The sequence below is a fragment of the Phocoena sinus genome, chromosome 1, assembly GCF_008692025.1.
Source record: "Phocoena sinus isolate mPhoSin1 chromosome 1, mPhoSin1.pri, whole genome shotgun sequence".
NCBI lineage: Eukaryota > Metazoa > Chordata > Mammalia > Artiodactyla > Phocoenidae > Phocoena > Phocoena sinus.
Genome location: NC_045763.1, coordinates 42,210,156 through 42,228,304, shown reverse-complemented (window position 1 = coordinate 42,228,304; position 18,149 = coordinate 42,210,156). Strand labels below are relative to the sequence as shown.

Sequence of the window (18,149 nt, the reverse complement as noted above, 5' to 3'; positions counted from 1 at the left end):
TCCGGCTTAGCTTTGCTTTTATTTGTACTGAAATGAAATAAATTGAGCTAATTGTGACAACTATTTTGATGGATATCATTGAGTAGAAATGACAGTCATTGCAGTTTTGCTTTTATTTATTTATTTTATTAATCAGGCCTTCTAGCATTTGTAAAATACAATGCTAAAATATCTAGGTGCAAAAGCAAACAAACAAAAACCTCTAATGAGACTAAAGGAAAGATAACAATAAAAAAGCACATGATTTTTATCTGTATAATCTATACGACAGCACATACCATACACGACTGAAAATACCTGGATATTTAGGTGACATTTGCATCTTCCATTCCAGTATTTGTCTTCAGATAATTAGCCTAATTATAACACGTTTGAATTGTAGTTAGGACTGACCCATTATTGTGTCTGGTCCCTATGAATTTACAGATATTTGGGTTTCCTCATATATCAGTTTAATTCACACCTCCCCCAAAGTTATAATGAATGCTTTCAGTGTGCTAGTGGATACCCTATTTTATTTCTAATAAGAATAAAAGGAACTTCACTGTATAGCATCAGTACATTAAATGTGTGTCATTTTACTAACACCAAAGAAAAATACCGTCCTTTGGCTATTTAATATTGTTTTAATTCTTTTATGCAGACAAAAGTGACATGCATTCATATTTTCCTAAATTTAATTTAAATCTCAAAATAGTTATTTAATATCAGACCCAAAATAAAATTCAATAGAAATAAATATATATTACTTTCATTGTTTTGGCTAAATTTGGTTAGCGTTTTAGATCATAATGGTAATAAAACTGAATGTCTGTGTGCCAGGGACTGTGCTAGGAGCTTTACATATATTATAGACTCATCAGCTATAATGATCTGAAATTGTGGATTAATATTGATTAGAGCATAAATGACATTGTTACCATGTATAGAAATGTGTTTGTTTTTTTTAAATGCCTTCGACAAACACTCTTCCAAGTACCCTTCAAAATAGATTTATAAAGTACTGCCCTGGGAATTGGGAAATAGAGGTGTTATTCTACTAATCAGAAAAGTAACAGACATGCTGGGGTGGGGAGGTGTATATGATTAGCTTTACTTTAGGCTTGTTACAGTTTCCCGGAGCTCCAGTCTATTGTCTAATGAAAAATAGCCTTGCTGTTGTAACATCCGTATATGGAAAATTTTTCAAATTTTCAAAGCCTTCCTTTGAATGTAATGCCTAGGCTACTAGAGTGAACTTTCTAATCTTGCTTCAGAAATAATAGAAAATACCTGAAAAGTAAAACTTTTTTGTGAAATATGACTTCATTTTGTTTACAAATGATGGATTCTACTTTTTGCAGATGTGTCTTGCTGAATCAGGGCTTTCATATCCGTGCCATCGACTTACAGTGGGAAGAAGATCTTCACCTGCACAGACCCGGGAGCAATCCGAAGAGGTAAGCCTGTTTGCTTGCTTTTCATTGAACAGAAGGCCTATCCTCCACTCACATGCCCACTTCCTATTCTTTTTTATCTGCCACAGCAGTGAATAGATAAAGTTAATGTAGCGTGAATAAAGTCTCAGTAAATTCTTAAAGGCAGAAACTTTCCATGCGAGATTATTGCTAATGTGCTCCTTCTTGTTCTGTAAGTTTCATGTTTCAAACAGACAGAATTTGGGTGGATTGGTTGAAATAATTTTTACTTAAAACTGTCAGGTTAACAAAGGAATTTTCTTTGCTGCTGACCATATAGTTGAGTACATTTATTAGGATTCATCCTGGAGTTCTTTTAACTCATTGAGTTGGAGCACCTTCTATGAGCCAGGCATTGTCCTCAATACTAGGTGACAAAGATGAATAACAATGTACCTATATCAAGGTGCTCAGTCAAAGGTGATAAATTAGTAAACCAATAATAATGACATAATGTAATAAATGCAGTGATGGCAGTGCATACAGGGTGCTGTAGAAACAAAGAGGGGCAAGGAGATTGAACATGTTTCTGTATGTGATATGCCTGCATGTGTCTTTGTGGGTCTGAACTATATTAAAAGACAGTATCTTTTCCTTGGCTACAATAGCACTGTGTCCAACCATGACTTTGGTTATAAGGGAATGGGAAAGAGAGCCTGGGCATACAGTTTAAATGTTTTAAAAGTATTTATTAAGCTGCTACTCTGTACTAGGAAAAATCATCATCATGACTTAAAAAGTGCATGCAACAGAGGTCATAAATAAATAGTACAAAAAACTTTATTTATACCAGTGTTTTTTAGGCTAGTACCTGATCCAAGTATTCAAAAGCTTGAGCTTGTCCAGTAAAACCTTTTCCCACTTACATTCTATGCAAAATATGGTTGCAAAGTATTTATTTAAACTTATATATTTTAGACATTCATTATGGAAGCTGCCACAGGACTTCTGCAGCCATCCTCTGAATATGTACTTATATCGCTTAAATATGTGAAAGAGAAAAGGGACTGCATAAGTGAAGTTCTAGTCTATGATCATCCTGTGAAAATGATAATTTGCTACTCGGTTTTTGGAAATCCACAAAGAAGGGAGGTTTTCTCCCTACTACAAATACTACTGTACTGTTTCCTTCGAGACTCTAAAAATGATAATTTCCTTTAAAGAGCCGACACTGTATTTTCCAGCACTTTATCTCACTAATTCCTCATGAAAGGAAAAATGATAAGGTTTCATTGCTTGGCAGAAGTTGCCAGAAATAATTTATTGAAATATTTCCTTCTAGTGCTTGAGTATATTTTTAATGACTAAAGTACGTTATGCGTCAACTCTTTAATGGATAAATCTGCTAACATTAAAAGGGAGCCAACTAGCTCCACCCAAAATTCTTAATTATTCTATGCTCTGAGAGATGACAGTTAACTGTTTCACTTCATTTTATTTCCTTTTTTCACCCTCACCATTATATGTGTTATATGGGCAATCCCTTCAGTGGAAAGAAGTCAATGCCATATATTGAGGACTAGCGTTTTTGAGGCTGGCATACACTTTAGATTAATTATGGAAGAAGGTAGAATAGGGTTAGGGAGCTTTGCAAAACTAAAACAGCCACCCTTGGGAATATCTTTAAATCTGATTATCTGGGATGAATCCATTATTTTTCCTTCCCTGGCTAACTGTAAATACCACTTCCTCCAGGGGACTGGTGAGAAATGGGAAAGAAGCTGTGACTTGTTTTTTATGTTGTCATAGAATTATAAAACTGGAAGGGATTTTTAAATTTGATTTACAATCTCCCATCCATTCCTCCCTCATTCATTTAAACATTTTTCTAATGTCTTCTACATGCCAAACATTAGGATCACAGTCTGTATGCTAAAGAAGCTCACTCAAAATGTATCTGTGTTTTATCTCCAATGGCAGGGTTCTGTCCTCATGAGGCAACCAGTTCCATTGTTGAGCATCTCTGTCTGTTGATATCAACCTTATATTAAATTGGAAGCTGTGACCTTGTAGCTTCCACCCAGTGGTTCTGCTTCTTTCTTCTGGTTTTAACCCTTCTCTTATATGACTTCGTGTATTTCAAGATAATTACCATTTTGCCATTGACTATCTTCAGCCTTGAGTTAAGAAGAAGATACTTGAGACCAGCAGTTAAATTCAGGTTTTGAATTTTATGCATTGTAGTTATGTGTTCTTTAACTGGGGGAATTTTGTTTCTTACATCTTCCTTCTGGCCCTGCAAATACATTTTCCTTATGACAATTTAATATTTTCTCTTTTCTTCCCATCCTCCCCTTGCTCCTAAGCCCCCTTTCAATGACCTTCCCATATTTCTGGGTACATAGCTAGGTACCTATCTCTCCACATCACGGATGCTTGGGTGGAACAGTATAGGGGCCCCCTGGACCCAGGTTCCTTAGGAGTCGTCCTATCCTCAGTTGATAGTGGAGGAGCAAGAGGGGTATTCCAAGAATAACAAAAAAAGGAATTTAAAATATAGTTGATGTTAAAACTATTGATTTATATTTTCAGTTACAGAGATGTCTATTGAATACTTACTATGTGCTAGTCAAATGAATATAAACTGAAAATTTCGTATTATATAACTAATGAGAAAAGTGAGATAAGCATAAGATACTAGGGGAGCACATGTATGGGGGAAGGGTTCTATAACCTTCAAGAATGTTTTTAGGCAAAAGGCTTGTCTGCCTCATCTACCTCTGTAGCCCTAACACCTAGTAAAGTGCCTGAGGGGCTTCCCTGGTGGCGCAGTGTTTAATAATACACCTGCCAATGCAGGGGACACGGGTTCAAGCCCTGGCCTGGGAAGATCCCACATGCCGCGGAGCAGCTAAGCCCGTCTGCCACAACTACTGAGCCTGCGCTCTAGAGCCTGCGAGCCACAACTACTGGGCCCACGTGCCACAACTACTGAAGCCCACGTGCCTAGAGCCCATGCTCTACAGCAAAAGAAGCCACCACAATGAGAAGCCCATGCACCACAAAGAAGAGTAGCCCCCGCTCAACACGACTAGAGGAAGTCCTCGTGCAGCAACGAAGACCCAGTGTAGCCAAAAATAAAATAAATTAAATAAATAAATTTATAAAAAGCAAAATAAAATAAAGTACCTGGTATATACCAGCCATAGAATAAATAACTGTGAATGAATATTTTTTAAAAAGAAGAAGGAGCGGGGGGAGGAGGGAACTACAGCAGTTGACATCCAAATCGAATTAAAAGAATGAGTCACAGTCAGACAAATGAAGAAACATGGAAATAGTATTGCATTCAGAGGAAATAGCATGATATAATGTAGTATATGGGGCGACATGAGTGCAGTTTGTTCATGCAAAATAAAGTGGGAGGGGACTTCCCTGGCGGTCCAGTGGTTAAGACTTCGCCTTCCAATGCAGGGGGTGCAGGTTCAGTCCCTGGTCAGAGAGTTAAGATCCCACATGCCCTGAGCCAAAAAAACCAAAACATTAAAAAAAAAAAAAAGAAGCAATATTGCAACAAATTCAATAAAGACTTAAAAAAAAAAAGAACTTTGTAAAAAAAAATAAAAATAAAGTGCAAGACAAAGATAAAAGATGAGACAATGGTGAGTAGGTCTTGTATGTCAAGTTGGGAACTTGAACTCTGGGCAGGCACAGAAGGCCTTTAAGTGGGGAATGATTTTTTTTTATTTTCCCAAATGGACATTTTAGAGAAAAGCACTTTGCTATGCAGAGGCTAGATGTAAAGGAAGCAAGACTAGAGACAGAGAAATCAGATATGAATCTATTGTGCTAGTACAGGCAGAAGATAATGAGACCCTCAACTAGAACATCACTAGTTAAAAAAAGAGAGAAGGAAGTGGATCAGGATATATTTTGGAGGGAAAATCAGTAGGATTGGTGACTGATAGGATCTGTGGGAGAAGTAAGAGGGAGGAGATAAGGATACGTAGGTTTTGGCTTAAATGACAGAAAAGATTCAATCAGTAGTCATTCAGTAAATTCTGATTACATACCTACTGTACACCTGACACTGGCATAAGTGCTGGGAATATGGCTGTGGAAAAAGCCTTTCTGCAAAGTCTTTATAGTCTTTCTGTAAAGGAGCTTGTACCTATCAAAATGAAATTGAATGCAGATAGTTGCCTATAATCTGTGTTTCAGTTTTTAAAACTTGTTGAGACAAGTATTTAACTTGTTTGCCTATGGGTACAATGCCACATACTCACCACAGGCAGACAAGCTAAATAATAACCCACTTCCTCCTGAGCATCTCCATCTGAATGTCCACTACAGATTCACTCTGTATAAAACTGAACTTACCATGTCTCCCCCAAAACCCATCTCCTCACCCTTATTAATGCTCATTGTCAACCCAAGACAAAAACTGTTTATTCCAGTCATAGAGGGACCTGCTATCGTTTGAAACTGTCCCAACTGATCTGATATATCAAGATTTTTATGGTCCTTTCCTTTTTGACTGTTCAAATTAGAATATTTTTATGTCAGCATCAGATTTTTTAACCTAATTTGTTAGTTGAGGTGTTTGCTATTAGAGTTTATGTTCTGCCCATTATCTTGATCCTACCCCCACTAGCCTCTCCCACAACATGGGAGGGCTAAGGGCTCTCTCTTGCATTTTTATCCTCTCCCTCTCTATTGTTTCCTTCTCTTCATCTTAAGAATATGTTCAGATCTTCTCATCCTAAATATATATATATATATATTCCTTCAAACTTAGCTCCCCTTCAAGCGTTAGCTCATCTGTTCTTTTTTTCACAGCCAAGCTTCTTAGAGTAATCTGTACCGGCTGACTCTATTTCTTCATTGTCTATTTACTTAACTCACTACAACATGGCTTCTTTCTACGGAGTGACTAAAATTGAATTTAACTTTTAGAGACAGATAATAGTTTTGGGGAGATCGGCTAAGATGGCGGAGTAGAAAGACCCTGAGCTCACCTTCTCTCACAAGCACACCAGAATCACAACTATTTGCAGAATAACCATCAATGAAGAAGACTAGAACCTATCAGAAAAAATCTCCTCCAACTAAAGACATAAAGAAGAAACTACAATGAGATGGGTAGGAGGGGCAGACTCATGATATAGCCAAGTCCCATAGTCCCAGGTGGGCAACTCACAAACTGGAGAATAATTACATTGCAGAGGTTCTCCCACAGGAGTAAGTTCTGAGCCCCACGATGAGCTCTCCAGCCCAGGGGTCCTGGTGTGTGTGTGTACACACACAAACACACACACACACACACACAATGGAATACTACTCAGCCATAAAAAGGAATGGAATTTTACCATTTGCAGTAGCATGGATGGCCTTGGAAGGTATTATGCTAAATGGAATAACACAGAGAAAGACAAATACTATATGATATCACTTATGTGTGGAATCTAAAAAATACAACAAACTACTGAATATAACAAAAAAGAAGCAGACTCACAAATATAGAGAACAAGCTAGGGGTTACCAGTGGGGAGAGGAAAGGGAGGGCCAAGACAGAGGTAGGGGATTAAGAGGTACAAACTACTATGTATAAAATAAGCTACAAGGATATATTATACAACACAGGGAATATAGGCAATATTTTATAATAACTATAAATAGAATATAACTTTTAAAAGTTGTGAACCACTATGTTGTACACCTGTAACATATAATATTGTACATCAACTATACTTCAGTAAAAAGAAGTGTGGGACAGGAGAAAATAGTTTTTATAAAATACCATGCTATGCCACCTTTTTTCACTTTCACAGCCAACTCTGTGGGTCAATATGTCACCTTCTACAGTGGTGATGCAATGATGCTTGCCCAGAGTCATACAGAGAATGCAAAGTATTCAACACTAGGTCTTTTGATTATAAATCCAGGTTTCTTTGTTGTGCTGTGTTTTTTTTTTTGTCACAGTGCCATAACTGTCTCTTTCTTAATTCACATCCTACTGAATCTGTTTACATTGCTTGTCTCCACTGAGATTTTCTCACACCTTACTTCTCAGATTCTTTCTCTTAATTGCCTTTCTAATCTTTGACAGTTATCTTTCCATCCCTTTTACTGTTTCTCCACCCTTTTATCCTTATCACTGTTCTTCCTTTAATTTTTAACTGAATGATCTTATTCATTTCTGTAGCCTCTACTATTATTTATCTGCTGATTATTTCAAAATCTAAATCTTTTCTGGGTCTCTTTCTTGAGCTCCTAAAAAGAATTTTTTTTTCCAGTTGCCTACTAGATGTTTTTACCTGGATGCCCTACAGCTTCCTCAAATGTATTCTATCTGAGAACTGGCCTCAGTATTCTTCCTCACCAAACCTGACCTTCCCTACCACTCAGTCACCCAAACTAGAAATTTTTGTTTCATATGCCTCTTTCATTTTTTTCATCCTCAAATCTAATTGGTCAACAATCCCTATCAGTTCTACTGAAGTATATTTTAAATCTGTCCCCTTCATTGAATTCCCACTACTACTAAAGTATAGGCTCTCAAATTCTTTCACTTGGAACATTGAAATAAGTATCCCTTCTCATGTCTTCAAGTCTAATCTGCCATATGCTGCCAAACCACTGCAAACACACACGCATGCGTGCACATGCACACGCAGATACACACACACACACACACACACACACACACACATCAGAATTGTTCCCTTGAACAGTCCTCCGCCTAAAAACCTTTAGTGATTTCCCTATTGCCATCAGAGTAAAGTCCAAATACCTTAGTGTACCAATTTAAGGACTACTACAATCTAGTTTCATGAAAACTTTCTAGCCTTATAGCCAGTCCACATTCCTCTTCCATACATAGAGCTGATGTTTCAGTTTGTTTTTTGGAATTCTTTATTGATTTTTTAAATATCCAGTTTCTTGCTTGTGTTTTTTCTCTGCCTAGAGTACAAGTCCCTCCCCACCAATCTTCTATTACATACACTCCACAACACATATCTTTTTTAAAGATATGGGTTAAATATTAGCACTTGCGTCAGGCCTTGCACAGTCTTCTAAAGTAATTAATCACTCTTTCCTTTATTCTCCAATAGTCTTTGCTTATACTTTTATTGTATCTCTTAACACACTGGAAAAGACATATTTGCAACTAAATATAGCTTCCTTTAAAATGGGAATTTCTTGAAATTTGGAACCATGTTTTCTCTCTGTATCCCAAGCTTTTAACCTGGCTCTTTGACATAGTAAGTAGTTGGTGAAAGAAATATCAGCTTCAATTATAAGCTTGTCTTATGCGTGTATGAGTTCTAAATTTTTATCTCAAGCAGTTTGGTTATCACCTTTTCTAAGAAGTTTGCCCTGATTCCTCCCACTCCCAATAATTTAGGTGCTCTCCTCTGAACTTACCTGTCATAACACTTATTGTTAGGTATTATAATAATCTATATATATATTATATTGTATTCCTTGAGAGAACATACACTGTATATCTTTCACTCAAGTCCAGGCAATGTAGCATTTAGTAGGGTTTATGAATGTATGGTAAATGATAAAGGGAATAAATGAATGCAATAGAGAGCCAAAATGGAATCACTAATTTTTTTACCTTTCTAAAAATTTTTGAATAAATAGCTTCCCTGGTTTCAAAGAATTTTAGAGCAACCATGACTGAACCAAGAGATTGTCTATTCTCATCAGCAAACATTAATGAAAAAAGATTGTTTATCTCATTTTTTAGAAAAAGATTTTCCTAACCTGTTAGATGGCTGATAAGAAAGAGATTGGGAGTTCCTTATACATAATTAAGTAGCTCATTCTTGCAGATACTTCAATAATTCATATTCAAAATATACTTTTTTCAACAAAATCGGCTTTTTAGATACCTCCCTTTGAAGATGTTGTTGTTGTAGGATTTTGTTTTCTGGGATCTTAAGAGAGTTGGGAATTCTGTACTTTGTGAAGACAAAATAATGCATTACATAGGCACAAAATTAAAATCACTGTCCTAGTCCTCTTGTTATGGAAAGGGGCTATTATTTGACTGAAAGCTGGATTAGAAGAAAGAGGATAGATGTGGGCGAGTAAGGTAAAAGCAATGAGAAAAAAAAGATGATATATAGAACAGTTCCTTTCTTTTTCATCCCTGTGTCCTCCAAACCTCCTTCTTAATCTAATGCCTCTTTAAGGGAGGGTGAGTACTAGGCAAGACTAAGTGAAGGCTGAGATGATAGCCTAGCTGACAGAAGATGTGAGAAAGTTTGTCATACTGGACTTTTGTTTCTTTCCACTTGCCTGCAAACCTGGCTAAGTACCCTAAAGGAATGTGTAGTGTACCTTTTAGATCCTGAGCCTTTACCCATTTAAGAATTCAAGGGAAGTTCATGCTCCAGATATTTGCCTACCTGAAACAGATGGAATTCAAGTACAGTTATAGTCCTAGTAAATGTGTTATTTTGAAGGGGAGGCTCCTTCACTATTTTGAAATGAGAAAGGGTTTTGAATTTTTATGCTGTTGAATTGCTGAAATCAAGAGGAGGTCTTGGCTCTATAAAGCAATGCTCTAGCATTAGGAGTACAAGTAGAACCAAGGCTCCTGTGAGAAATAGTGGTATAGTCAGAATAGCAGATAGATGCTTAGGGCAAGGACCATTCATTTTTACTCATCCAGTAAATATATGTACATTTCCTTCTCTATTCAAACCATTGGGAAAACTGTCTTTAAGGTAAGAGGGAAAATGTTAACAATTATGGGCATTAATGCTTGGTTATGCCCAAGGAGGAAATGCTAAGCCTGCTGAGTCATATGGAGTAAGTATCTTGCCTTCCTTCTTTGGAGCTGTTAGACTCACTAGATTAGTAGTTTTAAAAATTGTTCCGTAGTGTCCTGAGAGCCTTCAGAGGTACCCCAGCTATCAAAAGGATGTGAGGAAGAAAAGGCCAAGGCCAGGAGCATTAGGCTACTTGTTGCTCTCTCTCTACATCAGCCAGAGTGGCCTTACTTTTATCTATTGTATGCACTATAATTTTACATAATATTTTGCTTGGTGCTAGGGGAGGGAGGTAACTCTGTGAAAAGAAATTTGAAAACCGTTAGTGAGAGATCCTTAAAATCCCTTCCAGCTTTAAAATCTATGATTCTATGACTGACAACTCTAACATCCCCTCTAGCCAAGTTTCATGAGTCTTTGATTCTGAGTTTCTTTTAATGCATTTTCATAATTTAGGTACATAGCAACATATTTTGAAAGATAGAAATTTCATTTATTCAGTGGTCTTTGTACTTTATTTATTAAACGTGGTACAGATAGGCACTTAGCCAGTTACCTTTCTGGGGACCCCTTCATATCCAAGACATTAATATTGGTCAGTATTCACAACTCAGTTCAAATGTTTGAAATCTCAGTGTTTTTGAAATCCCATTCTAACTTAGAGATCAGGAGCCAAGTTCATATTTTGAAACTGATGTTTTTCATTGTACTACTTTATATCTCAACGGATGTTGCTGAAAACAAAATAAACGGAGCATATTTATTAGTGCCCAGCATGTAGTAAATTCTCAGTAAATGCTTATTGAATTGAAGCATCATTATTACATCTCATATTTAATGGCCTTCAGCTTACAAAGAGCTTTCGTATATAGTGTATTTCATGTTATCTTCCAATAACACATGGGGATAGTGTACCATATTTCACTAATGAGAAATTTGAGAACCATTGCAGTAGGGAAGAGGCAAATTTTTAAATGCTACCATTACTTCTGCCCAAAAGTTTAGACTACCATGAGCTTTTTGAAAGACTCGTATAGCTTATTTATCTCTGACCTCTTAGATTGTACCCATTTCTTCATTTATTGAGTGAATATTTCTTGAGCACCTAATTGTATACCATAGGCTGGGGGTAAAACAGATAAAAATCCCAGTCTTAATTGAGTTTGTAAGCATTCTTCTTTTTCACTCAGGCTCCAGCCTTTAGTCTAGGAGTATCACAGCAAGATTAGAAATATATGTAAGCCTTAAAATGAGAAATATTAAGCTTCACTCTAGCAAATAGCTTCTTATTTAATAAAACTTTTATAATGCTAATGTCCTATTGTAATTACATAATTTATATTTTGGAATTTGATTTCCTAAAGTCAGTATGAAACTAATCATAGGACTTTCCTTAAATAGCAAAGCACCGATGTTCATATGGTTAGTGATAGTGATGGAGATGACTTTGAAGATGCCTCCGAATTTGGGGTGGATGATGGAGAAGTATTCGGCATGGCTTCATCTGCCTTGAGGAAATCTCCAATGAGTGAGTATTAATAGCTCTTTGGGTCCAGCATTGTAATTCTCCCTCCTAGTGCAGAAACTTATGAGGAACAATGAACTTAAAAATCTCTTACTGACTTTCAGGTTTGGAGAGAGAAAATATAAGAAGTAGACATTATTCATAGGAACTAGAGCCTCTTGAATTTTGATCTTAAGCCCAACCATTCCCAATACTTCAGTAAAATTCATTAAAAACTCAAGGGAATGTAACTTTTGTTTCACGTGTATAATTGGTTATGAGTTTGTCTCTTTACTTTAAACCCAGAAATTGATAAACAAAATAGCTGTACTTTTCGTGACTGTACTTGTCACCACACATCTTATTGGAGATATCAGTTTTATCAGTAGTTATATTACTTTTCCATTCACTGGTACCCATCTTTGGAAGGAAAGAAGTAAACTAAATGTGCCATCTCCCTCACTTGCACCTGACAAGATCATAAGTGGTGCTATATACAAAATGACTATTAAAATAAGTCCAGAAATGGCTCATTTACTCTGTGAAATTAGGGACATTCATGGGCAGAAATAGATGTGATATTTACATAAAATGACTATTTTCCTGATTAATCAGATCTTTCGAATAATTTGAGAACTTTTTATATAATTTAATCACAAGATGTCATTTCAAGCATAATTGATGACTGGCACATATTTTCAACACCTAGCAGGATTGTATCAGTTGGTTTTCAAAAATTTATGAGCTTGAAATTTTTTTGAGGTTCTTTTTTAAGGTTTGATGAAATCTTCTAATGTATGTCGAGTTAAAATGTCTCCTCAGATGTATCACAGAAACTAAAATTTAATTCCTCTTTATTGATTAAATATATTTCTTATATGTGGGATTAGATGTTATGTGGTTTGTTTTTTGTGTCTATTTGTTTTGGTTTTTTGTTTTTGTTTTTTCTTTTGTTTGTTTTTTAGTGCCAGAAAACGCAGAAAATGAAGGAGATGCCTTATTACAATTTACAGCAGAGTTTTCTTCAAGGTAGGGTTAGGACATTAACTATATAAAATTGATGTTCTTTTCATGCTACTGTGATTTTTCTGGAGCAACTTTAATCATAGATTGTTTTCACTTTCTTCTTAAAGTATTCAAAGGATACATTTATCAATATATATAGTCCTAATAGTGAATACAGAGTATTCAAGTCAGATAACTAGTAGACTGTGCCGCTTCAGAGATGTATTTATCTTATCTCTATATCTTTATAGAAGCATAATAAATGGATTACTAATTTAATATCTTGACTATATTTCCAAAAGGACTAGGTCATAGGATACTAAGTTTTAGTATATCCTAGGACAAACAAAATCTTTTAAAAGTAATATTGAATAAAAAAATAATTTAAAAATTTTAGATATAAGTGAATTTTTTCTTTTAATTTTTGTTTTGGAATCATTTAGCATTTCTTCTTTTAATAGTGTAATATAAAATTTTCTATGCATTTGAGATTCGCCTAGAGGTCTTTAAAAAGATTTAACTATTTAAACCTAAATTTTCATGTAAACAGTATTTCTCTTTAGTTCTATTTTCTGATGTAATGTAATTTGGAAACTTAGCAAGGAACCATTTTTTCCCTCTGTGTTAGAGAATAAATGAACTAAAATGGAAAGTTAAGGCTATTGTAACTAGGAAAATCTTAGGGAAGTGGGTAACCAGGAATTGCTACTTGTAAATGGCATGGTTTCATAGCACTCATTAAGTCCATTTACTAGATGTACTTAAAATTCCAGTATTCTGATGTATCGGTATAGGCCAAGAAGAGTTCAAAAAACTAATGAAGACCATTCCTAACCCTTTAAAGAAATGTTTTAATGTTTTATCTATACTTAAGAGACATTAGCCCCAACATTTACTTAAAACTCATTGGTTAGACTTGTGAAATTTGAAGTAAATTTGAAATGTATTTTAATTAATAGACACAATTTTTCCTATAGATATGGTGACTGCCATCCTGTATTTTTTATTGGCTCATTAGAAGCAACTTTTCAAGAGGCCTTCTATGTGAAAGCCCGAGATGTAAGTGGAATCTTACCTTTTCTGATTAAAAAGTGTATCCCATAGGTTTACCACCAGGCCTGAGGCAATGCTTGATGTTTTCTGTTTTTTTCAGATTGAAGACTTGATTTTGTTTCTGGTTCATCTACCAACCTAATCATCACCAAGATGCCCATTTCAGAGGGGCAGTAGTATGATAGGGTACTGCTGGCTTTTGCAGAAGTCTTTGTCAAGCTCTGAAATGGGGTTTGTTTTTTTTTAGGGGGAGAAAGGGGTGGACATGCTTAGAAGGGACCAGGCTACGTGCTCGTATTCTTTTCAGTTATGTGATTGACAGTTTCTTGCTAAATGATTTGTCCTTCAGTCTTTTCCCCAAATGATTATTCCATCTAATAGTATATATCTTATAACTGTAGTATTTTTTCCTAAAAGTCATTTTAGACAAAAAAAAGATTTTTCCTTAAATATAGAAATGGATCTTGTGATCTTGAAATCAAGTAGATCCAAGTATGTAACAAGAAACCAGAAGTTACATTTTGAGCACGAAGATTCTGTGTGGTTGCTCTATTTATATGTTGACACTGTAGTCGAGACCCCAGTTATCTGGCTCCTGCCTATCTGTACAACTTCAGCTCTTCCCATTTCCTGCCTTACACTTAATAAATCTAGCAGCAGTGTACCATTTGTACTTCCCTATAATCTAACTCTTTTTTCATGCTGCCCCACTGTCAGGAATACCTTTCATCCTGCTCTTTACCTGGTTGACTCCTACTCTTCCACACCCACCCTTTAGTACTTTGCAATGATAACACATTGCTTTTAATTATCCATTCTCTCTCTTTTATATATATGTCTTCTCAAGAGATTTGATTTTCTTTCTGGCAGTGACGATGTACCTTACATCCCTACACATAGTAAATACTCTGTATGTTTAATGAATGAAGGAAAAAAGAGAGAGGAAGGAAGGAATAAGGTGTAGATGGAGTTAGAGGGAAAGTTATTGGAATTAAAGAGGACAAAGAATTTTGAGAATAGAGTGCAAGGATGCCTCTGAAATTTCTAGTTTCTACTTATGTTAAACTCTGACCTAAAGAAAAATTCATTTTAAACAGTTTTTAAAAATTGAATTCCAAGACAATAATTAGTGATCAAGCTTAGATCTATCGTTGACAGTTCAATGAAGTAGATTAAGAAACATAAACTGTTCTCTACCCTAAGAATAGTGGAATAGCCCATTGTAAAGGCAATTTTAAACATCTATTTTTTACTATTAAATCTATATTAAATGGATTTTATTTTTGAAGAAATATATATTTATGGTAATACAGGTTTATAGTTTCCATAAGTACAGGTTTATAGAAGATACTGAAAAGCTAAAAGAATATATTCTAACACAGATTAACTTTATATGTTCTTTCCATATATTTATTTCGTTCAGCACACATGCATATTTAATATAAAATTGGTCATGTTATAATCCTGTTAAAACAGCTTATCTTCACATTTTAATATTATATGATCATTTACTTAATTATATTTTATAATATTTTAACTTTTATTAAAACAATTTTTAATACAGAAAAAGTAAAGGAGTAGTACAATAAACACTTAAATCCCCTATACCTAGATTTAACAATTACTAAAATTTTGCCATATTTGCTTCTTCTATATGCAGGGCATCCCAAAGTTTTAATGGAGCTTTAGCAATTAAACTTTTGAAATTATTAAAACTTAAACTGCATAAAACATTTAGGATACTCTTATATATTCATTATTTTTTGCTAAGCCATTTCAAAGTGAATCACAGACATATTTTACCCCTAAAAACATCTGCATGCACTTTCCAAAAATAATGACATTCCCCTACAGAATCACAATACCATTGTCACATGTAACATACTAACAATAATTTCCTAATGTCATCTAGTATCCAGTGGATATTCAAAGTTCACCAGTTGACTCTTTTTTTGGAAACCGTGATCCACTCAAGGATCACAAATTACATTTGGTTGTTAGATTTCTTAAACCCTTTTAAGCAGACACCTGCTTTTTCCCCCCATCCACCCCTTTTTATGACATTTGCTTTGTGAAGAAATCATGTTGGATGACTTACAGATTGTTCCAGATTCTGGATTTGTGTGATTGTTTCCTTGTGATATGATTTAACTTGTTCCTTTATCTCTTTATTTCCTGAGAAATGGCTGTTAAGTCTAAAAGCTTTATTAGATTCAGGTCAATTTTTTTTTTTTTTTTTTTTTGTTGCAAGAATGCTTTGTAAGTAATGCTGAATACTTTATTATAACAGGATTTCTAATGGTTATTAAGTCTCTCATTGTACAGCAATGTTATTATATTTAAACAATCACTTATTGTTGAACATAAATATGTTTGAAAGAGTAATTATAGCTTTAAAATAATCTATTTTTCAGTTCATTCCTGGATAAGAATGTATTTGGGATTAATTTGTCTCTGCTTTTCCAATAAGATTGCTAAGCAGTTGAAGTAACCAGAAGATGTGAGGGCCTTTTATAACCTAAATATAAGCTCCCAAATAAGCATAGACATCTTTTAAATTCCATTTAAAAAGCTACTGTAAACATTATAACTTTGTGACGATACATTGTTTAAATATACTGTATATAATAGACGAAAGAACTTTTTATTGAGTGTCTTTGTATAGTAGATTGGCTTTTGGATTTATTCAGACTGATGATTCCCAGAGGAGCGTAAACTCTTATTAACTTCTGGGTATTTCTAATGAAACAATTGATTGTTTGCTTTTGATGAGTGTGTTGGTATTTTAACAACTGGAAATCATTGGTTCATGTGTTTTGTTTCATATTAGATTGATACCCAAATCCACTGACCTCTTTGGACTCCTAAACTGTCTTTATCTTTTTCCCCTTGTCCAGGGCTTTTTTCTTTCCTTTTTTCTCTTTCCCAAGTTAAAGATCAACAGCAGTTTATGTATCATTTATTACATTGCCCTAAACTTAAGTAAAATTCATCCACAGAATGGGTAAATTATTCAAAATTAGATCTAAGCAGGGACATTTATTATAGTCATCAACCAAATTATATACATCTCCTTTCAAAATTAGAGAGGATTGTATAGAAAGAATAGAAATAGCACTGCTACTTTAGATTTATATTGTGCTCTGTGGTTTATGAAGCTTCTTCCTATGCATATCTCATTTGAACTCCACAGCAAACTGGTGAGATGGGGATATATAATATCAATATTCTCATTGTAGAGATGAGGAAGCTCAGAAAAGCTACATGACTTAACCAAAGACAAATCAAGGGTAAGTAGTGGAGGCCAAATGAGAGTGCAGGTGTTCCAACACATGTAAGTGTGTTTTACACTATATCACCTTACTTCCAGAAGCTTTTCAGTGCTAACTGCTATACTACAGGATTCAATCCTCAAACTTCATCTCTCCTTTTCAGACTGTACATTTGAGAGTGAAAACAAATCGTTTTCAATATATTTTTTAAACTTCTGAATGAATCATTTTTAAGAAAACAGTTTGCTGATGTTCAAATATTTTAAGGCAAGAATGACCGATACTCTGCCATTGTTACTAAATTTCTTTCATCTTAAACATCGCATGTTTAATTTAAACTGTGGGAGGCACATTAATTTTACCAGGGCAACAGATGAGCCTTGAGCACCAACATTCTTCACTTGAAGTGAGAAATTGAGTTCCATGAGTAAATAAAAACAAGATTGAAGGTTTAAATCCTCTGCTAGGCTTTTTGAACTTATATACTCATTAAATGTTTATTGGAGTGGTGGGATTACAAAGGATTTGGGGAGCTTCATCAACTGGTATATAGTTAATCACTAAGTAAAACACTACATTTGATAAAGTGTTTCTCACGATGCCACATTCAATCCATCTTAATGAAAACTGCTTCAGACTGATTTCATTTGAGAGCACTTGGTGAGAGTACTCATAGTTTTTTCTGCCTTTTTCATGAGGAATTTACAATACTGTTCAAAGCAGAGCTCCAACTTCAGTGAAACAGGTATTCTAAGTTCTTGTGTTTAAGTATATTGTGACAGAGTTTCGACTTTTGACAGTGGGTTGATCAGTTTTATGATCTTCTCCCTTGCCCTTAACTATTAGGGATGTTCATTGAGTTGAAGGCCATGAATATGTATCATATGCCTATTAAGGACCTAGGATGTAGAGGTTTCCTGCCCTTGACATGTTCACAGTCTAGTAGGGAAGATAAGACAATATAAATAGATCCATATAGTGTAACATGCTATGGAAGCAAAGAGGAGAGGTACTTCATCTGCCTTAGAATTCAGGGAGATTTCTTGTGGAGGTATCTCTGACATGAATCTTAGAAGATAAATGAAACTTAGGCAAATAACAGAATTCTAAACAGAAGGAAGGTCAAAAG

At 34.9% G+C, this 18,149-nt stretch overlaps 1 protein-coding gene across 1 annotated transcript in view; it reads left to right on the top strand.

Moving 5' to 3' along the window:
- Nucleotides 1–18,149, top strand: part of FAF1 (Fas associated factor 1) — a 492,565-nt gene that overhangs the window by 353,083 nt on the left and 121,333 nt on the right. Inside the window, exons 9-12 of the mRNA XM_032640813.1 lie at nt 1,344–1,439; nt 11,588–11,714; nt 12,656–12,719; nt 13,673–13,754. Of these exons, the coding sequence (XP_032496704.1) occupies nt 1,344–1,439; nt 11,588–11,714; nt 12,656–12,719; nt 13,673–13,754 (369 nt within the window). The remainder of the gene's footprint in view (nt 1–1,343; nt 1,440–11,587; nt 11,715–12,655; nt 12,720–13,672; nt 13,755–18,149) is intronic.